This window comes from Schistocerca serialis, chromosome 1 (assembly GCF_023864345.2).
Source record: "Schistocerca serialis cubense isolate TAMUIC-IGC-003099 chromosome 1, iqSchSeri2.2, whole genome shotgun sequence".
NCBI classification, from domain to species: Eukaryota; Metazoa; Arthropoda; class Insecta; order Orthoptera; family Acrididae; genus Schistocerca; species Schistocerca serialis.
The window spans coordinates 949,352,854-949,378,030 of record NC_064638.1 but is presented as its reverse complement, the minus strand read 5'-3'; the positions used below and the strand labels follow the sequence as shown (position 1 = coordinate 949,378,030).

The 25,177-nt window shown below is 42.3% G+C and overlaps 1 protein-coding gene across 3 annotated transcripts in view; it reads right to left on the bottom strand.

Moving 5' to 3' along the window:
* Positions 1–25,177, bottom strand: part of LOC126412647 (solute carrier family 12 member 8) — a 200,744-nt gene that overhangs the window by 24,845 nt on the left and 150,722 nt on the right. For all 3 annotated transcript variants that reach the window (XM_050082350.1, XM_050082358.1, XM_050082341.1), the window contains exon 10: positions 11,445–11,580. In XM_050082350.1, coding sequence (XP_049938307.1) covers positions 11,445–11,580 — 136 coding nt within the window. The remainder of the gene's footprint in view (positions 1–11,444; positions 11,581–25,177) is intronic.

The window sequence follows — 25,177 nt, the reverse complement described above, 5'->3', positions numbered from 1 at the left end:
CACTGTTGGTGATGCCGCGTGGCAGAATGACTCAGCAGAGCTCCTACTACAACCCTCTGGCGGCGCAACCTGCTACTACAAGTACACGATGTGCAGCATTATGATTCCGGTTACTTTTGGGTCCCCCCTCGTATGTTGGGCTAGGTGGTACGATGAAGCCTTTCTGAAGTCCCTTTCTGTTCACATATTTACTGCTTATTTATTTACTGCTTATTTAGCCTGACCATATTAGAACCTTAAGGCCCTCTCTTATGTCTGACCAGGAACAACACATACAAAAAATATTACATCAGAGTCAAATTACAAATAATTTGCAATAATAATAATTAGCATTATCAATGAAAAATAATAACTGGCAATAACAACAATAATAATGGAAGCATTAAGAATAATGTTGGTTAGTTTAACACTGTTGAGGCCTTGTTTGGTATTACTAGTGGAAAGGATAATGAAAGAGGAGAAGATTGAAATGAAATTGACAATGGCTGTTAGGAAAGAAGTGACTTTCAATAGAGTGCTCTGTAGACAAGGGGAGGGGAAAGTAGTGGTGGAGGGTGGGTTATTGGGAGTGAGCTGCAGAAGACATAGTTATTGTGATAGAAGGTGGGTCATCAGCTGTCTTCTGAAGTTTGAAAGGATTTTAATTCCTCTAATATTTTTAGAAATATCATTCTAAAGTTTGATGCCTGAGACAGAGAATGATTTAGAGAACGTGGCAGTGTTGTGCAGTGGTGCAGAGGGGATTTTACTTTGTTGAGAATGAGTATTTCAGCCGTGTTGTTCCAATAATTGTGAAGGATTGAAGACAAATAGGAAGAAATGCACTGGTTGAGAAGACAATACAGCAAACACCGGGTATGATAATCTCTACATTTATTGCCACATAGTCATGATAATTGTTCAAAGGCAGGAGCGATATGGTCGAAATAACAGATATCGCACATATATTGCACTCAAGCATTCATCGCCAGTTCCGACCAATGCGAGCACTCATAAGAAAGTCCCTGGAAAATAGGTTCACCATTATAAAGAATGGAGAGTATTAGTGACTCTGCGAGTTTCTTTTTAAGCTTTTCTATACTTCTATAGTGAATGAAGTGATGCTGAGTCTAGTTGTAACAAATAACCAGGAGCATTTTCAGATGCCTGTATAATTTACAGTAATGCAACAAATGCTGAAGTTAAGAATCAAGACGTGTTTGCAAATGGAGTGCTTACTAGTTGGGAGAAAGATTGTACAATCACAACATGAGGTTTTTTTACCAGGTTCCAGTATTATAAGCTGGGAGACACCATGGAGATCACAGTTAGGTACAGTTAAGTGGGAGAGGTGAAACTTACATAAAAAAATAAGTATTATCTTAAGTTTAACAATACACTGCATCACCCCACAGCATAAATAAAAGAGGACTGGATGATTTGAATACAGCATATGACTGAAAAGCTTTTCTAGTACATACACTTGAGCAACATGTATTTCATTTCTGACAAATTTTGAAAAAAAATTGAAGGAATTGAATTGCTGTTTTGGAGTACAAACATGCAGAGTCCATCCCCCGCTCCCCATACCACTCTTCTAATACAAAGCAGTTGTGACCTATGCAAGTACTGACTCAGTCAGTGTCCAAAGGGCTGACACAGTACATAAATAAACAAACAAACAGAGAACAAAAAAATCAAATATTTGTGACTGCATGTTGACTATAACACAGCAAAATACTCTATAACCAATATGAAGAATATGTGTAAGGAGACATAATTATTCTTGTTGATTTGACGGTGATGTCAAGTGTGTGCTGTAAGGTGGTGCTTCAAAGCTTGCTGCAGCAGCAGCTGGAAAGCCAACAGCATTTGTTCTCTGCCAATTGCATTATGTAACTCTTCTTTTATGACTATTGGTTAACTGATGATATGAGAACTAGGCAAAAATGTTGGTCAACAATTTCATAAAAAAATTCGTGTGTAGGATTTATGGTGTCATTTGGAGAAAGTAAACTGTAGAGCAGCGTACTCACAAGAGAGGGAAAATAAAAAAAAAAATATCCTGGCCACAGAAGAGTGAAACCGATACCTGCAGTTCATCGTAGCGTGGAAAGAAACTGGAGTTTGTACTGCATAGTATAAACAGTCAGGAATAAACTACTGTTTATTTATAATTACACTGTTTCTCCATTGGTTCACAGGCGCAGCGTCGGTTAATGATGGGGAAGCTGCACAGTATTTTGATGAGGCAGTTGCTTGTCATCTTCAGGTGCTTACTGAAGATGACAGGTAGCTGTCTTGTCAAAATATTGTGCAGCTTCCACAACATTATTTGATGTGATCCCATGAACCAATGAAGCAGTTACCATGTCAGGAAAGTCTTAAACAGCACTCTGTGTCTTCCCTCTTGCTGCAACAGAAACGGTCGCCTTTAAAGAAAGAGAAGAATTTTTTATTGTTTGTCTAATAAAAGGGACTCAGTAACGCTTAATGGAAACGAGCACTAGCTCTTTTTCCAGCAAACATACACACATTCACATTTATCATTGCAGACACCCAAATGCACATTTCTGTGGCCATGGCAAGTGGACTGTGGCCATGGGAATGTGTGTGTGTGTGTGTGTGTGTGTGTGTGTGTGTGTGTGTGTGATTTTACTGTTGCTGGAAAAAGAGCTAGTGCTCATCAATCCACTACATGTGAGTGGCTGCCTTCCCCTTATTTTATGTATCACTCCATCCAGGAATTTCCATTAGTGTTACATACATCATTTTTTGTATACAGGGTGGCCCATTGATAGTGACCGGGCCAAATATGTCATGAAATAAGCATCAAATGAAAAAACTACAAAGAACGAAACTCGTCTAGACTGAAGGGGGAAACCAGATGGCTGCCTTAGGTCAAACAGATATCAACAGCGTTTTTTAAAATAGGAACCACCATTTTTTATTACATATTCATATAGTACATTAAGAAATATGAATGTTTTAGTTGGGCCACTTTTTTCACTTTGTGATAAATGGCGCTGTAATAGTCACAAACGTATAAGTACGTGGTATCACGTAACATTCCACCAGTGCAGATGGTATTTGCTTCGTGATACATTGCCCCTGTTAAAATGGACCGTTTACCAATTGCGGAAAAGATCGATATCGTGTTGATGTATGGCTATTGTGGTCAAAATGCCCAACGGGAGTGTGCTATGTATGCTGCTCAGTATCCTGGATGACATCATCCAAGCGTCTGGACCGTTCGCCGGATAGTTACATTATTTAAGAAAACAGGAAGTGTTCAGCCACATATGAAACGTCAACCATGACCTGCAACAAATGATGATGCCCAAGTAGGTGTTTTAGCTGCTGTCACGGCAAATCCGCACATCAGTAGCAAAAAAATTGCATGAGAATCGGGAATCTCAAAAACGTCATTGTTGCGAATGCTACATCAACATAGATTGCACCTGTACCATATTTCTATGCACCAGGAATTGCATGGTGATGACTTTGAATGTCGTGTACAGTTCTATCACTGGGCACAAGAGAAATTACGGGATGATGACAGATTTTTTTCACGCGTTCTATTTAGCGACGAAGCATCATTCACCAAAAGCAGTAACATAAACTGGCATAATATGCACTATTGGGCAACAGAAAATCCACAATGGCTGCGACAAGTGGAACATCAGCGACATTGGCAGGTTAATGTATGGTGCAGCATTGTGGGAGGAAGGATAATTGGCCCCCATTTTATTGATGGCAGTATAAATGGTGCAATGCATGCTGATTTCCTAAGTAATGTTCTACTGATGTTACTACAAGATGTTTCACTGCATGACAGAATGGCGATGTACTTCCAACATGATGGATGTGTGGCACATAGCTCGCGTGCAGTTGAAGTGGTACTGAATAGCATATTTCATGACAGGTGGATTGGTCGTCGAAGCACCATACCATGGCCCGCACGTTCACCGGATCTGATGTCCCCAGATTTCTTTATGTGGGGAAAGTTGAAGGATATTTGCTATCTTGATCCACTTACAACACCTGACAACATGCGTCAGCACATTGTCAATGCATGTACGAACATCACAGATGGCGAACTACTTGATGTTGAGAGGAATGTCGTTACATGTATTGCCAAATGCATTGAGGTTGACGGACATCATTTTGAGCATTTATTGCATTAATGTGGTATTTACAGGTAATCACACTGTAACACCATGCGTTCTCAGAAATGACAAGTTCTCAAAGGTACATGTATCACATTGGAACAATCGAAATACAATGTTCAAATGTACCTACATTCTGTATTTTAATTTAAAAAACCTACCTGTTACCAATTGTTTGTCTAAAAATGTGAGCCATATGTTTGTGACTTTTACAGCACCATCTATCACGAAGTGAAAAAAATGGTCCAACTAAAACATTCATATTTCTTTACCTACTACATGAATATGTAATAAAAAATGGGGGTTCCTATTTTAAAAATGCAGTTGATATCCGTTTGACCTATGACAGCGCCATCTAGTGGGCCAACCATAGCGCCATCTGGTTTCCTCCTTCGAGCTAGACAAGTTTCGTTCTTTATAGTTCTTTCGTTTGACACTCGTTCTTTATAGGTCTATCATTTGACACTTATTTCATGAGATATTTGGCCTGGTCACGATCAACGGACCACCATGTACACTCCTGGAAATTGAAATAAGAACACCGTGAATTCATTGTCGCAGGAAGGGGAAACTTTATTGACACATTCCTGGGGTCAGATACATCACATGATCACACTGACAGAACCACAGGCACATAGACACAGGCAACAGAGCATGCACAATGTCGGCACTAGTACAGTGTATATCCACCTTTCGCAGCAATGCAGGCTGCTATTCTCCCATGGAGACGATCGTAGAGATGCTGGATGTAGTCCTGTGGAACGGCTTGCCATGCCATTTCCACCTGGCGCCTCAGTTGGACCAGCGTTCGTGCTGGACGTGCAGACCGCGTGAGACGACGCTTCATCCAGTCCCAAACATGCTCAATGGGGGAGAGATCCGGAGATCTTGCTGGCCAGGATAGTTGACTTACACCTTCTAGAGCACGTTGGGTGGCACGGGATACATGCGGACGTGCATTGTCCTGTTGGAACAGCAAGTTCCCTTGCCGGTCTAGGAATGGTAGAACGATGGGTTCGATGACGGTTTGGATGTACCGTGCACTATTCAGTGTCCCCTCGACGATCACCAGTGGTGTACGGCCAGTGTAGGAGATCGCTCCCCACACCATGATGCCGGGTGTTGGCCCTGTGTGCCTCGGTCGTATGCAGTCCTGATTGTGGCGCTCACCTGCACGGCGCCAAACACGCATACGACCATCATTGGCACCAAGGCAGAAGCGACTCTCATCGCTGAAGACGACACGTCTCCATTCGTCCCTCCATTCACACCTGTCGCGACACCACTGGAGGCGGGCTGCACGATGTTGGGGCGTGAGCGGAAGACGGCCTAACGGTGTGCGGGACCGTAGCCCAGCTTCATGGAGACGGTTGCGAATGGTCCTCGCCGATACCCCAGGAGCAACAGTGTCACTAATTTGCTGGGAAGTGGCGGTGCGGTCCCCTACGGCACTGCGTAGGATCCTACGGTCTTGGTGTGCATCCGTGTGTCGCTGCAGTCCGGTCCCAGGTCGACGGGCACGTGCACCTTCCGCCGAGCACTGGCGACAACATCGATGTACTGTGGAGACCTCACGCCCCACGTGTTGAGCAATTCGGCGGTACGTCCACCCGGCCTCCCGCATGCCCACTATACGCCCTCGCTCAAAGTCCGTCAACTGCACATACGGTTCACGTCCACACTGTCGCGGCATGCTACCAGTGTTAAAGACTGCGATGGAGCTCCGTATGCCACGGCAAACTGGCTGACACTGACGGCGGCGGTGCACAAATGCTGCGCAGCTAGCGCCATTCGACGGCCAACACCGTGGTTCCTGGTGTGTCCGCTGTGCCGTGCGTGTGATCATTGCTTGTACAGCCCTCTCGCAGTGTCCGGAGCAAGTATGGTGGGCCTGACACACCGGTGCCAATGTGTTCTTTTTTCCATTTCCAGGAGTGTATATAACATTACTGCTTTCACATTCACTTTATATATTACATTTTATTTCTAAAAGGCTTTCTTTTGAATCATTTTGTGCAAGATTCTTATTTGTGTGTGGAATTGCAACATGATTGTTGACAAGGGTGACTACAGTTTCAGTTGACAAGAGCGACTGCACTTTTCATGTGTGTCTCTTATTCATTTGACGATGTTGTCCAGCATGTCCTTTAAGGTGGTGCTTCAAAGCTTGCTGCAGCAGCAGCTGGAAAGCCAACAACAATTGGAATTGCAACAGCAGAAACACACAGTATTGTTGAACAGGGTGTTAACTCAAAATTATTGGCAAAGCCACAGCAACTGCCAGACCATCAACCTCTCTTCCCCACCTATGATGAATCTGTAAGCTACTGGGAGGCATATGAGAAGCCCTTATGGCAACACTTCACTGTCTTCCAGGTAATGGATGCCACTAGCATTAAGGCTTGTTTTCTCTCTTGGATCGCCCCCCTCCCAACGTGTCACTTGTTAGGAAAGTTGGCCTCGCTTCAGGAACCTGCTTCCCTCTCTTTTGACAAAATTTGTCACTTGTCATCTTATTATATATGTATGTTATTTCCGTGAGACTGGAATAAATATCAGTGAAGGAAACAACCTCATCAATCATATCACACTTGGTCTGCAGAATTGCAGGGTGTCAGTCGGAAAAGCTGCTTTGTTATCTCTCCACATAAGGAGTTGTACACTGACATTATGGTCCAAGATGCACTCATTAGGTCGGTCCATGATAAAGAGGTCCACCAGGGGCCACTACAGTTTGAAGATCCCTCCTTGGGCAAGGTCATTTCTACTGTTCAATCATTTTAATTTGCTCATGTGGCTGGCTGCCAAGTGGATTCCTGGGCAGAAATGGCCACTGTCAAATTGGACAGCAGCAGGCACTCAGGTTTGGGTGCATGCTCTGAGGCAGGAAGCATAGCAATGCAGCCCACTTGTACACCACATGCCGCACAAATATGTCCATGGCATGCTGATTATTGCAACCCCCTTCTGTTGTGCCTTGATTGTTTTGTTCACCATGACTGGCCAGACTACCTCAAGTGTTTGTGTTCCTGCCACCACTGTCAGAAGAAAGGACACATTGCGGCAGTATGTCAAGTGTTGTCTGCTGGTGCTGCACACTCATCACCGCCAATCAATGGATATTAATGTCATCAGACCTACGTGTGATAACACTGTGGTGATTCCTAACAAGATGTTCATCAATGTGCAAATCAATGGAAAGTTGTTTCAGTTGCAAATCAATGTGTCTCAGCATTTCTTATCAATTCTCACGTATTGTCTCCAGCAACACATCATCTTATTACCTACAACAGACAAAATATCCCCATTATCAGACAATTGATGGTGGACATATTGGAAAACTTGTTTGGCTTGGATGCTTTCACTGCATTTGGATTCACAGTTATCGATTTGATTAATCAGGTATCTGAGCATGCACTGTACCAGGAACTTGATGAACTTTACGACAGTTGTTTGGATATTTTTTTCCGGGGCTTTGCAGGATTAAAGCGATGGCACAACCTCATTTTTTTTTCAGACGCGGCTGGTGCCACTGTCATTTTGTGATCAAGATAAGAAGTAACTTGACAGGTGGGCAGCTTTAGAGGTAACCGAACCTATTTTGTTCAGCCAGTAAGCTACAATGCTTGTAATCATAAAGAAATCACCCAGCAAACTCTGTCTATGTATTGGTTTTAAGGTGATGATCAATACACAGGCTGTGGCTGACACATATTCCATCCCATGTCCAGAGGAATTTGTGACAAAACAGGTGAGAGGACATTGTTTTTAAAGGTGGAGTTATTGGAGGTATATCTGCAGGCTGCCACTCAACAAAAAACTACAGAACTTATTTGCCATCAACAACACCCCTGGTCTCCACACGTATAAAAGATTGGGGATAGCAAGTGCTCTGGTACTTTTTCAACATTAGTTGGAGTAACTCACATAACGTATTCCCCATTGTATCAACTATCTTGACAATATTGTGGTCATGGTTACCTCCACTGAGGAGCATCTGTGAAACCTTCAGCTTCCGTTTCAAACTGAGCAAGATGCAGGGGCCTCAAGTGCACTCTGGATAAATTTCACTTTTGACAACTTTCTATTAAATACCTCCAACACATTATCTCCAGGCAGAACAGTCACATTGCTGCTATTGACGCTCTTCCTTGACCCACTAACGAGGAGCTCAATTTTTTTTTTAGGTAAAGTTAGGCGTTATCATAAATTCACCCTAAGAGTGGCTACCACTGTGCATCCTCCTAACCATTACTGAAAAAAGGGGCACAGTTTTTCTGAACGACTGCATGTGATGAAGCATTTCTGGCATTGAAGAATAGCCTTCATTGCTGGCCCTGTGCAACCCTGACAATTCGGAGCAGCCAACTGCAATTGCTTCAAAGTTGCTTGATGTGGTCCACAGAATTATTTCCAAATCGAGGAGGAGACTCTCGCTATTATTCATGCAATAAGGAAGTTTCATGTGTTTTTATATGGTGCTAAGTTTCATCATGTCAGGGATTACAAACCTTTAGTCTCTGTCTTTGTCCCAGCAGCACAGATGCAACACTGCCAACAGACCGGAGCAGTGGAGTCTGTTCTCAGTCACCACCATTAGAGATTCACTTTTGCATGACAGCTCAGCACTCCATTGTGGACACTTTCTTGCTTCTGCCTATAACGCCCCACACCAGTTTTGACCAGGAGGAAATCTTGCTTTTATCTTGATGTGGAAGCTCGGAAGGTAGCAGAAGGCTTTCCTATTACAAGCTGTTGTATTGTTCACACTATTAGCCACTGGGGGTCATCGAAGGTGAAGATGCTTGTTTGCCACTATGTCTACTAGATAGGTATCAATGGGAAAACAGAATACTTTGTTGGTGCATGTCCCAAATGTTCTCTGCCAGGCGCGGCAACATGTCTAAAGGGGGTGGCCTGACTGAACTTTGGCCCATGTATTGGACCCTTTCTTTGATTGTTTTATGCTGCACCACAGACTGACTTTCGTCAATAGGACTATCTTGTTGACGCTAGAACACACTGTATTCCGGGTGGTTATTCCAGCTTCCCTTCAGTGGACATCCTTTGACTCTCATGTCACAGCCACCTGGGGTCATCAAGGGTGAAAATGCCTGCTCGCCACTACGTCTACTGACCCAGTGGCAACTGGGAAATTGATTACTCAGTTGCCGCCTATCCCAAGTGTAAAGGTCACCAGACCACACTGTGCCAATGTTACCTATGTGGCTGGCACCCATGCTGCATTGGGAATGCATACACCTGGACTTCATGGGCCCCATCTTGAACGAATTTTGATTGCTCGTCATTGCAGCTTGCTCCCATTTTACATACACTGTTAGTAGCCATATTATGGGCCTCTGACTCCCCCTGGCCATATGTGTTTGGTCACTTTGATCATTGGATTCCAGTGGTTGTCCACTATCAGCCTGGTTGGAGACTCTTCAAGCAGCAGATAGGTGACATGCTGGTGGTGCACAATCACAATCAATTATGATTATGTGTGGGGCTGGCCTCTGCTGCCCCCATGTTCACTCCCTGTATCAATCCATCTATCAGAACTTAGTTTTCCGTTCTCACTGCCACCTCTCCAGGTGCCTCTTCTTTTCTTGGTCCATCCTCTTGCACTGTGCTCCCCCTTGCCTACAACCCTCTGGGAGCCGGAAGTCCACAGAACTCCTGACCCTGCATCAGCATCCCCAGCAGCTAGCATCACACCACATAGCATCCACCCACAGCAGCCTCAGCATCACCAGGCTCACTGCTGCAGTAGCGGATGACAGGAAGCTGTTATCCACACCACGGGCAGTGGTCCCCAATGCCCAGGAGACCATGGGTGTTGTCTTCTTCTATATCACAGGGCAGCCCAAGTAGAGATGCCAGGGTTTCACCAACTCAACCCCTCTCTCCCCCACAGAAGAGCTCTGTGGTAACCCACCATGTTACCTCTTGTTTTGTACTGGCAAAATTGCCATGGCTACCACAACATTTAGTGAGGTGCAGGTGCAGGTGCAGACCATCGCTAAGGCATGGTCGCATGTCAGAAGGCAGCATCACATCAGGGCCTTTGCATACCAATGTTGGGCAACACCATTTCAAGACAATAAGCAACAAAGGAACTTTATATAGCCTTGTAGCAGAGTGGGCTCTCTCTCACTTCACTATCGTATTTATTTGTGGTAACTTTCAGGATGAATTGTGTTTGAATCTTGGACTTGGCCTTGCTTCGTACGTTGAACCTGTATAGGCTATCGGAACTGTGTTCACATTAAAGCATTCTGAACACTGTGCATTCAAAAACTGCAACTTCTTCTTGTATTGGTCCTAAGTTATTTACAACCCAGAAGCACTGAGACTGCATATTATGTGTGAATTTATTCAATACTTATCTTACTATTCACAGAAAAGAACAAAACTGATCATATAATATGCTTTTCCAGTTCAGTAAAGTGGTTCACCTTATGATGTTGCAAAGAGTAAGTTATCTCAACAATATACGAATGTTACTGTTCAGCATATCAAGAGGAACACCTAGAAGATTGTAGAGTCTAGGAGGAGTTGAAACACTTACATGATTGAGAGGCGGAGTGCTGATTCAGTGCTACATATTGATCTTGAGATTATTAAAATTTTAAAAATATATCTTTGAATAACTTTCTTGCTTAGAGTTATAGTCTGTTATCTTTCTTGGCAGATCAAAACAGGAAACTATTTAAGAATCATTCTATGAACGATTCAGTTCTTTTCATGAGATGTGAAATATCAAAGCAACAACACAGAGATTAGAGGCTACTCCACTGTAGTAAAAATTGCAAGTGGCCTCTTGATATATAACAATATTTTGTTGTAGTCACCTTTTTGTATCATGCTAACAATAAACTGATTTGCAGTGAAAGCTAAATAAGTGATATGATATTTCATTTCTGATCAGTGATTCTTGGCGATTCAACAGTAATTAAAGGCCTCAACAATTTTATTCTATTCTGCAACAAGGCAGCACAAAATAATGTAGCTCTGAAAGAGAAATATCATTCTGCATAAATTGATTCTTCCTCAACCACTATATCATGTACCAAATTAGCACTGTTTTTTTTTTTTCCCCTTAATTCAGCAATACCTCACACATACAACACCTGGTTGGAGCCATTAACTTATTGCTTATACAAGTTACACTTAAACTTTCACAATAACAGCACTACATAGTGAAATTTCATAAATGTCTACACTGATAAAGAAGCTGATTTCTTTTCCACCATAAAAACAGTTAACAGAACATATTTAATAATTATACAATACCATTTCCTTCCTATGTTGCAGCCTTTCAGGGAACAAAGTGTCCAGATCGCCAGATGAAAACTGATCTTCGGATCGTTCTATAGTACCTCCATAATGTCTTACACCATCAGACGAACCAGTAATAAATTCTTGTGCTCTGTGAAGATCCAAACAAAATATGTTCTTCTTTAGTTTGTTTGTTGTTGCTGTTTCAAACTGAGTTTGAGTAAGATTATAAACTTAAATATACAACAATCTATAATAGGTCTCTTTTCGTTAAACTAATGTTACAGAGAGTTCTTTATACAGTACTGCACTTTGGAGAGAGTATGCTAAATAAATGAATAAATAAATAAATAAATGTGTGCATATTTGAATGTAAAGGGTTGTTGTGTTCAAAGCTAGAATCAGGAAAGTTCTCACAATAGGTATTAGAAACCAAAAGATGAACAGACTTCTCTGCAAGAAAAGTGAGCCCTTAATATTGGATATTATGGTCTTTGTAAGATATTTCCAGGGGCAGATGTGCACTCTGACCACAATCTATTGGTTATGAACTGTAGATTAAAACTGAAGAAACTGCGAAAATGTGGGAATTTAAGGGGATGGGACCTGGATAAACTGAAAGAACCAGAGGTTTTAGAGTGTTTCATATAAAGCATTAGGGAACGAATGACAAGAATGGCGGAAAGAAATACAGCAGAAGAAGAATGGGTAGCTTTGAGAGATGAAATAGTGATGGTACCAGAGGATCAAATAGGTAAAAAGGTGAGGGCTAGTAGAAATCCTTGGGTAACAGAAGATATAGTGAATGTAATTGATGAAAGGAGAAAATATAAAAATGTAGTAAATGAAGCAGGCAAAAAGGAATACAAATGTCTCAAATATGAGATATATAGAAACTGCACAATAGCTAAGCAGGGATGGCTAGAGGACAAATGTAAGATACACTCGTGGTGCCACACAACGTGGCACTACACAAAACTGGCGCTAAGCATAGGCATGTAGTGAACACACGCGACACAGATCTGGAAGTGCACAGTATTGGTGATAAGTTGAGAAAAACAATCCCGAAACACATGTGCTACAAAACGCCACTGTTTCCTGCGCATGTACCCCGACATCAATATGGGATATGATCACCATGCATGTGTACACAAGCCACACAACTGGTTGGCATACTCTGGATGAGGTGGTTGAGCAGCTGCTGGGGTATAGCCTCTCATTCTTGCACCAGTGCCTGTTGGAGCTCCTGAAGTGTCATAGGGGTTTGAAGATGTGCAGCGATATGTCGACCGAGAGATTCCCAGACCTGCTCAATGGGGTTTAGGCCTGGAAAACAGGCAGGCCACTCCATTTGCCAGATATCATCTGTTTCAAGGTACTCCTCCACGATGGCAGCTCAGTGGAGCTGTGTGTTATTATCCATCAGGGGGAAGGTGGACCCATTGCACCCCTGAAGGGGGTGCAAAATGACGTCCCGATACACCTGACCTGTTACGGTTCCTCTGTCAAAGACATGCAGGGGTGTACGTGCACCAATCATAATGCCACCCCACAACATCAAACCACGACCTCCATACAGGTCCCTTTCAAGGACATTAAGGGGTTGGTATCTGGTTCCCCAAGAATCACTGTTCAGACTTTACCTGGACTCGTCCATGAACATAACCTGGGACCAGTGATCAGTGGAATGCACCTTGCAGGTCTCCGGGTGAATAAACCATGTCTGTTCAGTCGTTTGTAGACTGTGTGTCTCGATATAACTGTTCCAGTGGCTGTGGTAAGGTCCCGAGCAAGGCTACCTGCAGTAGTCCGTGGCCATCTGTGGGCACTGATGGTGAGATATCGGTCTTCTTGTGGTGTTGTACACTGCGGACGTCCCATGCTGTAGTGCCCGGACACGTTTCCTGTCTGCTGGAATTGTTGCCATAATCTTGAGATCACACTTTGTGGAACACGGAGGGCCCGTGCTACGACCTGCTGTGTTTGACCACCCTCCAGTCACCTTACTATTCTACCCCTCATAACGTCATCAATATGTGTTCTTTGAGCCATTTTCAACACACAGTCACCATTAGTATGTCTGAAAATGTCTGCACACTTACTCGCTGCACCGTACTCTGACATGCATCAACACACCTCTGCGTATCTGGACTGATGCCAGACCCCCATGCGACGGCCGCAGGTCAAAAGCACTGCACGGTCTTACCCCGAAGTGATTTAAACCCGCAAACCGCCCACCAGAGCATTGTCTCACCATGTATCAACATTATCCTTAATTTATGAGAACGAGTGTAGATACTGCCTACAGGATAATTAAAGATACCTATGGAGAAAAGAGAACTGCTTGTATGAATATCAAGAGCTCAGATGGAAAACCAGTTCTAAGCAAAGAAGGCAAGGCAGAAAGGTGGAAGGAGCATATGGAGGGTCTATACAAGGGTGATATACTTGAGCGCAATATTATGGAGATGGAACAGCTTGTAGATGAAGATGAAATGGGAGATATGATACTGTGTGAAGTGTCTGACAGAGCACTGAAACACCTAAGTCGAAACAAGGCCCCGGGAGTAGACAACATTCCATTAGAACTACTGATAGCCTAGTGAGAGCCAGCCACAACAGAACTCTACCATCTGTTGAGCAAGATGTATGAGACAGGTAAATACCCTCAAACTTCAAGAAGAATATAATAATTCCAATCCGAAAGTAAGCAGGTGTTGACAGGTGTGAAAATTACTGAACTATCAGTTTAATAAGTCATGGCTGCAAAATACTAACACGAATTCTTTACAGACGAATGGAGGAACTGGTAGAAGCTGACCTCTGGGAAATGTGGGAACATGTGAAGCAATACTGACCCTACAACTTATCCTAGAAGATAGATTAAGGAAAGGCAAACCTACATTTCTAGCATTTGTAGACTTAGAGAAAGCTTTTGACAAAGTTGACTGAAATACTCTCTTTCAAATTCTGATGGTGGCAGGGGTCAAATACAGGGAGCTAAAGGCTATTTATAACTTGTACAGAAACCAGATGGCAGTTATAAGAGTTCAGAGGCATGAAATGGAATCAGTGGTTAGGAAGGGAGTAAGACAGGGTTGCAGCCTATCCCCAATGTTATTCAATCTTTATATTGCGCAAGCAGTAAAGGAAACAAAAGAAAAATTTGGAGTAGGTATTAAAATCCATGGAGAAAAAATAAAAACTTTGAGGTTTGCCGATGACATTGTAATTCTGTCAGATACAGCAAAGGACCTGGAAGAGCAGCTGAACAGAATGGACAGTGCCTTGAAAGGAGGGTATAAGATGAACATCAACAGAAGCAAAACAAGGATAATGGAATGTAGTCGAATTAAATCAGGTGATGCGGACAGAATTAGGTTAGGAAATGAGACATTAAAGTATAAATTAGTTTTGCCATTTGGGGAGCAAAATAACTGATGATGGTCAAAGTAGAGAGGATTTAAAATGTAGACTGGAAACGGCAAGGAAAGCGTTTCTGAAGAAGAGAAGTTTGTTAATATCAAGTATAGATTTAAGTGTTAGGAAGTCTTTTCTGAAAGTATTTGTATGGAGTGTAGCAATGTATGGAAGTGAAACATGGACAATAAATAGTTCATATAAGAAGATAATACAAGCTTCCAAAATGTGGTGTTACAGAGGAATTCTGAAGATTAGATGGGTACATCACGCAACTAATGAGGTGGTACTGATTGCAATTGGGGAGAAGAGGAATTTGTGGCAAACTTGATAAAAAGAAGGGATCGGTTGGTAGGATGCGTTCTGAGGGATCAACGGATCACCAATTCAGTACTGGAGGGAAGTGTGAAGGGTATAAATCATAGAGGGAGACCAAGAGACGAATACACTAAGCAGATTCAGAAGAATGTAGGTTGCAGCAATTACTCAGAGATGAAGAAGCTTGCATAGGGTAGAGTAGCATGGAGAGCTGCATCGAACTAGTTTGTCAACTGAAGACCACCACAACAACAAGTGGGCAAAAATAATGGTTTGGTGTACGTGAGAATTACTTTCTCACTTAAGTATTACAGGAAATTGATGAGGCACCTGACACATGCTGCTTTCCATTACCCTTTAGCTCACAAGAAATCATTAATTCCATCCTTAAGACATGTTCATTATATGTTTACACACTTTTCATTAATCCAGCGTCTGTGTCAAAGTCAGATTCATAATTACTGTTTCAGTTGACCAGTGTTCAAACACATCAGATATTTTGTTGTTTTACTCCAACTTGGGGATCGCTTGGTAGGACATATTCTGAGGCATCAAGGGATCACCAATTTAGTATTGGAGGGCAGTGTGGAATATAAAAATTGCAGAGGGAGACAAAGAGATGAATACACTAAGCAGTTTCAGAAGTATGTAGTTTGCAGTAGGTACTTGGAGATGAAGAAGCTTGCAAAGGATAGAGTAGCATGGAGAGGTGCATCAAACCAGTCTCTGGACTGAAGACCACAACGACAACAACAGCAACAACAACAACAACAACAACAACAACAACAAGTCTTATACCATGCTCCATAGTCATCAGTTGTATATAATACAGGGTGTTAGAAAAAGGACTTTACAACTTTAAAAATTAATATAAATTTATTGAAAGAAGATGTAGAGATAAGTTTAGTGTTATTTTGTAGGGAAACACATCAATTTTTTTTACCTTAAACTAGAGATGTATGTAGATTCCTTTGGTTATCCTGTACACATCCCATCGGATTTTATCATTGTCTTTTATTGCTTGTACAAATGTCGATCTGTGAGGTTTCAAATGCAAACAGTTTCTCTACACACGCCAAACAGTCCCATGTGGGACTCGCAGTTTCCAAGATGCACGCTGGGTCAATTTTGTAGGACTGTTGACAAAACATTATCTCACTTGCTCAATGACATCAGAATTGCTTGGATGACCTGATGATTTCCCATGTCTTACTGAGCACCCCATTTCTACAAAACATTTAGGCCACTCATAAATTGTAGGCCTACTAGGAGGATCTTTAGCACACTTGGTATGGAAATTATGCTGAACTGTTGTCGCCAACTTGGATTCTTCAAACCAAAACACACAGCTAGCATGCTCTGGTCCAGTGAAGGCAGCCATCTTTAACATAACTGCTACTCCTTACGGTGTGGTTCGGCACAAGCAAACTATGTGAGACAAAACTTGATGTATTTCCCTACAAATTGTCACTACAATCACCTCTGTAGACATTATGAATTAATGTATATGAACTTTAAAAGTTGTAAAGTCATTTTTGAAACACCATGTATAATAAAAAGATTCATATGTAATATGTCCAAAGCAGCAGACAGACTGCCATTGTATGGTTTCTTATGTCATGGTACGTCATTGGTACATTTCTTTTATTAGTCTCTCAAATGTCACAAAATTTTATAGAGCAATGGAAAATCATTACAGCTAGGAGACATCCTTTTGTTTCATTTTTACTGGCTGCACTCCCTCCCCACTACCAATTAATCCAATTGTGGCACTTGCATCAAATTCAATGAAGTGGTGGAAAACCTGTGAGTTTCAATATGTTCACCACGTAAAGGTTATGGTTCTATTTCAGTTTCCTTCTACTCATTTTTGTTGCATTTTCTTATGATTCAAATACATAGTGTTACTGTTTGTACTGCACATTCTTGGTCCACTCTCCGGATCAATAACCCAAACAACCAGTCAATCTGTCACATTTGAGCACCAACCACGTGCAAAGTTACACAAAATGTTCTTGTTGTAACGCACGTAATCAAACAGCACGTACCTCCATCACCGACCTGAACAGGTCATCTCGCATCAGCACAGATGGCACAGCAAGTGTTGCATCATGTGCAAAACAGTGTTATATAAACCAGTGCGCCAGACCCTTGGGCAGACTAACGTTTACATGATGAATGTACGTCACATGTTAGACTGTGCTTTAATGGTTAAGAGTTGTTATACCGAATCCTACTTCATTCAGTGTCTTGATGTATCCCTTCATATGGCAGTGGAATAAAGTTTGGTTAGTGGAATTCTGATATTGTGTTTGTAAAACATTACCACATTTTTTGGTGGTGAATGCATATTTTGCTCTGGGTGTTTCATTTCTTAGTTTGCTATGGCCAGTACGATAGTAGAAGAAATTCTTGCACCATGTGCAAAACAGTGTTATATAAACCAGTGCGCCAGACCCTTGGGCAGACTAATGTTTACATGATGAATGTACGTCACATGTTAGACTGTGCTTTAATGGTTAAGAGTTGTTATACCGAATCCTATTTCATTCAGTGTCTTGATGTATCCCTTCATATGGCAGTGGAATAAAGTTTGGTTAGTGGAATTCTGATATTGTGTTTGTAAAACATTACCACATTTTTTGGTGGTGGATGCATATTTTGCTCTGGGTGTTTCATTTCTTAGTTTGCTATGGCCAGTACGATAGTAGAAGAAATTCTTTACAATCTCTTGCTGAACAGCAGTGAGCTTTCACCAAGTAGCAGCAGGCTCTCTCTAAACAATTTGGCACCATCACAATTCATGACAGGGTTCACTGCTGTTGACGTAACCCCCACTATCTCTTCTACATGATGATTCTGTGCCAAAACGGGATACGTATGAAAAACACCTTTGGAAACATATTCAACCTTTTAAAGTCACTGACCCCAACAGGTGCAAGGCTCTCTTTCTGTAATGGATTTCTCCTCACCTTTTGTGTCAGCTAGCTCCTCTTCAGGAACCTGCCAGTTTGATGAAATGTGTCAGTTGCTCTCTAATTATCATGGCAAACATACTCATGTTGTTGTTATTTGCACTGAGTTCTACTATTGTCAAAAGCAGCAACAGTTGTGCACAGCTTAGGCAGCAGAACTTGACATGCTCAGCCATCATTGCCAGTTTGTTACTGAAGCTCAGTGGGACTCATGTGCCAATTCAACGGTTCATGATGCTGTAATACGGCTGGCCCCTGATGGGGAAGCTCATGAACATGCTTTACAATGTGAAAAACCCTCTCTCACAGGTATTTTGAACATTTCCAAATCCTCTAAAGTATCTAGGGCAGCAGGAAATCAGATAGAAACATGGTGTGAAGTAGCCGATGTTGCTTCTTCTCGTTCTCAGCCACTGTCAGTCCGTTCATGGGAGGGAAAAAGGGAGGATAGGGTGACTGTGCAACTACGGTCTGCACGCCACATGGGGCAGCACTGTGCTCAGCAGCAGCAACAGCTGGCATCACACCAGTGGCCATGTGCTCCTCTCCTGTCGTAACATTACTGTTTTGTTCAACAGGAGCAGGCCACGTGCCCATGGCATTGGATGATGAGCAACCATTGTAAAAAAAAGGGGAGGGGGGGGGAGTGGCATATTGTGTCTGTGTGCAACTCACAACCTCCTTCACCAGGCATGAACAAGGATGTGAACAGCGTTTCCCAAGTGACACTAGCCCCAAACGAGCTCTACCAAGAAGTGCTTGTGATGGACAAGATGTTAAAAATGCAAGTGGACATGAGTGCAGCAGTGATCTTAAATTCCCAAATCTACAAGGGTTATGGATCGCAGGCATTGTCTGGATCACAGGCATTGTCTCCTGTCTCTCCTCAGTTGGTGAGCTACAACAAACAACAAATACCTATATTTGGACAGTTTCCTACTTCCATAGCATACAAAATAGTTGTTCAGGTCTTGACCTTTCTAGTAACTTATTTGGGTTAGACACCTTCAAAATTTTTGGGTCCTTTGTTTCTGATGAAGTGCATATGGTATCGGATCAAGTTCCATACCAACAAAATGCACTCTGCAGAGAATTCTCCCTGTGTTCAAAAGGTTTAGGGTGGGCAACTGATTTCAAGCCTTACTTCGCAATGCAACTAACGGTCTGTCCCAGTGTTTTTCATGCCTGCCCAATCCCAATAGCTTTACAGGAGCACGTCAGCCTGGAACTACATCAAGTTATGTCTTTGTTGTTATCACACCTATCTCCTCTAGTGAATGGGCTACTCCAGTAACTGTAGCAAAACCTAACAACAACCTTCAGCCCTGTGGCTATTTTAAAAAGCCGGTAAATTTACAGTCTATTATTGACACCTGTCCCTTACCCTGTCAGAATGACCTATTAGCACGGCTATCCAGGGGCAAGTATTTTTCCGAAATAGACTCATCAGAAACTAACTTGCTGCTGGCTCTGGATGATGATTCCAAGCATTTGCTCATAATGAATAACCCCTTTGGTTTAATACCAATACCAGCACCTGCCATTCGGTGTGGCTAGCACTCCTACTAACATTTTCCAACAGTTTTTGGACCAACTCATGTGCATTAACTATCTGCATGATACTGTTGTCTCAGGTTCTTCATCAGATTAACATTTGCGGCACCTTCATGCCTCTCTCAAAGTGCTACAGGCTGCAAGTTTGAAATGAAACATGAACAAATCACAATTTTTTCATCCATCTATTGTCTATTTCGGTTTTGAAGTCTTGCATGCTGGCCTCAATAACTGAGGATCTTACAGCTTTTTTGCACCCTACCAACATCAAAGAGTTGCAAGTCTTTCTTGTAAAGATTGCATATTACCGTAAATTTATTGCTGGTGCAGCCACACTGACACAGCCACTTCATGCTCTCTTACATAAAGATGTTCCTGTTCATTGGTCACCCACCTACCAGTATGGTTTTACCCTATTAAAGTCACAGTTACACTCAGCACCTTGCTTGATTACCTTCCAACAAGGCTACATATTGTTTTGGCTACAAACATCTCCCAATATGGTCTTGGGGTCATTCTCATGCACAAATATGCAGACGGTTCTGAATGCCCAATTGCATGCTCTTCCAAAACTCTGAATCAGGCACAACAGTACTACTTGCGCATAGAAAAAGAAGATCTTGCTATTGTGTACACATTCAAAAAAATTCATTTTTTCCTATACGGCTCTGACTTCCATTCGATTACTGATCATAAACCTATGGTTTCTCTTTTCACCCCTTAAGCATCTTTACCAGACAAAGAGGAGCATCCACTGCAATGCTGGGCTCTGTTTTTGTCACGCTATGTTATGAGATTCATTTCCAACCCCAAATGCAACACACTAATGAGGATGCTCTTTCTCAATTGCTGATTATCCCCAATCCAGCATGTTTTCAGGATGAACTGTTGTGTTCCTATTTAGACGTGGAAGTTCAAAACACTGTGGATGGTTTTCTCATTAACAGTTCTTGGATTTTGGCAGCTGTCATGGCCAATCGTGTTTTATGTTGGGTTGTTCAATTTGTCCACCACACCTGTCACGATAGAACACTGGGCCAAGGGTCATCAAATCCTTTGCGTGATTATTTTGATCTCCACCACCATCTCCCAGTACTTTATGGCACGTTACTGTTGGCCACTGAACAGTCGGCACCCACGGTTTTCCTGCCACCCACATTGCGGCGGGACATCATGCACCTTCTCCACTTGGACCATTGGGGTGTTTCCTGTACAAAACTGCTGGGCCCACTGCCACATGTTTTGGCAGGATATTGACATTGAGATCAAGCACACTACGACAGCCTGCACCCACTGCACTGCCCATCGAGTGGTACCTTGGGACTCTCTTTCACTGTGGCTTGACCACCAGTGCCCCTGGGAGAGTACTCATGCTGATTTTGCGAGTCAGTTCCTCAACTCATTTTGGCTTGTAGTAGTTTATGCTTTCTCAAAATTTCCTTATGTAGTTTGTTGCCTGTCCACATTCACGGCAGCTACAGTCATGGCCCACAATTTGTGCCTCAAGATTTTGAAAATTTTTGCACATTCAGCATGTTACAGCCCCTCCCTTTCATCCCCAGTCTGATGGTGGAGTGGAGTGGCTGGTCCATACATTCAAAATGTAGATGAAAAAATATATCACTCAGTCTTCTCCTGGGGAGTCTTTGATAGGGCCTTGAGTTCATAGTGGTTCACTCCCGTCAGTGACCATAGACCCCCGGAGCTGCTTCACAGTGTCAGCGCCATACACTGTTCCAACTGCTCCGGTAGGCATCCGGCCATGTACTGGTGCCCACCTTGCAATGATTCCAGCCAGACTCAGCCATATCAGTCCAAATGTTTGGCTGGCACTCTAAGTGGATACAGGTGGCAGTCCACCACCACCAAGGCCACCGTCTCTATCATGTGCAACTCCAATGCCTTGATGTCATGACACTATGACCACCTCTCCCCACGCATGACTGAACAAGTGCCGGAGCTCTGCCCCAGTAGCTGCCTCCACCATCTGCACTGGCCCCCACAGTGCGGTCCTCGCCCCCTCCAGTTCCTGTGCCCTCCTCATTCTGGCTGCCGCCATCAATGGGGGGAGTAGTCTGGGTCATGCCACAACCAACTCTGCAGCCCGTTGCCCTGGCTGCTGCTGTCTCCTCTGCTGCCTCCATCGCCAAGTGCCTGCCCGAATATGAACACTGATGCAGCACTTCCATTACCGGTGCTCCTTTATGATCTCTCACAGGGGAGTGGGCACCATGCCTGTCCACACCTGTGTCACTTCAAACCATATTCTCCTGTGACAGCATGACAGCTGCTCCAGTAGTCATCCCTATCCAATGAAGGCAAGGCCACCTCCAAAGTGAAAACTTTTATTCATGGCAGAAGGGGTTTTATAACTCCATAGAGTGACTGCACATAAACAAACAGCATGCACCTCCATGGCTAGCCTAAAGAGATAACCTTGCATGGGCACGGATGGCGCAGAAAGCATTGCAATGTGTACAAAGCAGTCTCGTGTGAGACGGTGTGCAGGGCTCTTGGGTAGATAAATGTTTACGAGAAGATTGTATGCTCCCCTGTTAGACTGTTCTTTAATGGTTAAGAGTTATTACACTGATTCCTACTTCATTCATTCATTCAGTGTTTCAGTGTATCCCTTCATGCGAAAGCAGAATAAAGTTTCATTGGTGGGAATTCTGATACTGTATTTGTACAATGTTCTTACCTAGATTCTCTGATTTTGTAAAATATTTATTTAATTTCCATTTTGCTCTTGTTCTTGGACATGCTACCTGTACTGTTAACTACATATCACTACTAATTCTAACTATGAATGTTCAACAGAAGGTCATAGCCATGCATAAGGGAGACGTGCTATATTTACATCTGTACTCTGCAAATCACTCCCAAGAATACAGGAGAGAGTACTTCGTGTGGCACCACACATATCTGGGTTTCTTCCCAATCTGTTTGCATATGGAACACACGGAGATTGTCAGTTTAACTATCTCTGTGTGTACTGTAATAAATCTAGCATCGTCTTTACAGCTCCTTTCAGAGCAATATGTAGTGGGTTGTAGTATATTCCCACATTACCCACTTAACACTGGTTGTGAAAAATTTCTAGAATGTAAGTATTTATAAACAATCTCATCTGTAGACAATTGAATTTTCTCAGTATACTACAAATGAAACCATGTCTAACATCTGCTTTATCTACAATGAGCCTATGTCATCATTTCATATCCCTACAAACTGTTATACTCAGATGTTTGTATGATTTGTTGATTCCAATTGTAGCTCATTGATATTATTTTCATATTCTTGTATCCAGCAAACATTTGGATTCCCTGCTGAGCTGCAATACCAATGTGGAGTCTGAGCTACTGTGGCAAGCAGACACAGCTCCTTCTAGTTCCACAGCTGACAAAAGCAGACAGTACAACAGGCAGAGTTCTGTACTTAAATAAGGATGCATAGTCACATACTGCCACTTGCCTGTTATCATCTGAAGCCTTCAGACTGATTCTTTTATTAAAAAGTTTGACTACCGCTTCTTTTAAGGCTTTCTCTCTTTTGGCATTCACTCAGGATTGCTCATATATGCTTATGGCGATCTCCGTGTGTTTTGGACACTGTCTCCAATCAGCTGCTCACTTTGCAATCTTAGTTGCTAACAACCACTCAGAACAGACAGTTGTTCCGTCATTCACTGTGTCATACACTGAGTAGAACAGAACACATACCATATTATATTTTTTGTTCTATGAAGTACACCATTTTACATTTCTGAACATTTAAAGCATATTACTAATGTTATCACAGTTTAGAAATCTTATCAAGGTCTGACTGACTATTCCAGTAGCATATTTAGTATAGCACATAATGCAAGTAACTGGTTATCTACAAAACATCTATGGTTTATTAATCTTTTCTGTTAGATTATCAAAATTCTTCATGAACAGTAAGGATCCCAACAGATTTTCCTGGGTTACTCCTGGAGTTACTTCTACATCTGTCAATGACTCTCCATCCAAGATAATATGCTGCCTCCTCCCTACCAAGAAATCCTCAAGACAGTCACACATTTCATACGAGACGCTGCATGGCAGAATTTTCATCAATAAGTGTTAATGTCGTACCAAGACAAATGTTTTTTTGGAAGTAAAGAAATAATGCATTTACCTGATTGTCTGAATCGATGGCTTTCAGAACATCATGTGAGAAAAGCACAAATTGGGGTTTGTATGACTAAATTTTTGAAACTTGTGCTGGACTGCATGGATGAGATAATTTGCCCGAGATATCTTATTACTGTGTGACTCCCTTCATGATTTCTCCCATTAAGAATAAAAATGAACCAAATTTAGGTGACCACCAGTTTGAATTTAAACAGAATGGAAGTATAAGGGAAACTATGCTCACCAGATAATGCAAGGTGTCCCAGGATAAAAAGATCAGTATTCTGGGATATCACAGGAATGCTCAATTGAATAAGCTTCATGTGGATATGTGTTTTCTTTCCAATGGTTTCCCAGATAAATCAGATTTAATTTACATTTGTTTTTGGGTCAGTGGCACGTACACATGCGCCTTACCCACCCAGTTTCTTTAACCTTTATTCTAGCCCAACCCACCTCATTGCTTGCAACCTCTTAGCTCAGGATGTCATTCTTCCATTAAACTTAACCACAGAAAACACAGCTGTCCATAGTGTGTTATGAGCGAAGTCGTGTGAGGAACTGGGAGTGTACCCGACAGAAGCAGCAGTTAACTGCGTTTGTGTATGCACTGGCTATAATGCCACCCATTTACAGTAATGAAGAATATGCAGATATGGTGTTTGTCTACAGCTGCTGCGATGGTATTCACCAGTTGCTATCAAAAGAATACCGTCAGTTCTTTTTGACATATTGAATTCCTGATCATAATGAGTTTACTAGACTTTTCAGCATATTGCATGAAATATGTACTCTTATAAGTAATCATTTTTCTCCTGAATGTGTAGTTCAACAGCCTCTCCAAGAACAGTAACACACTGCTGAAATGGTGCAGTGGATCCGTACTACCAGCACATGGTGTCTTTTTATACATACCAGTGTCCCATGAGCATGTGTATGATGAACATTACATGCAAAAAGTTTGTACCCATTTTACTTATGGTGTACCCAGAATCTTCACACAAGTGTTAATGACACACAACTTGAATTTTGTTACTGGTTAAGTGATAATCATTATGTGCTTCCATTAACATTTTTCACTGATGAAGCCATGTTCACACAGAGTGGAATCAACAACACACATAACAGTCATTAATGGTCACAAGAAAATCCACATGCTACAATGGAAACCAATTTCCAAGTTCATTATTCAATCATTGTTTGACGTGGCTTGATTGGTAACACATTGATAGGTTCAATCATTTTAGAAGAATGAATGAGTCCTTTGGGCATGTGGACTGCAGTGTACTTCCAACTTGACAGAGCCCTCCACATTTTACCAGTT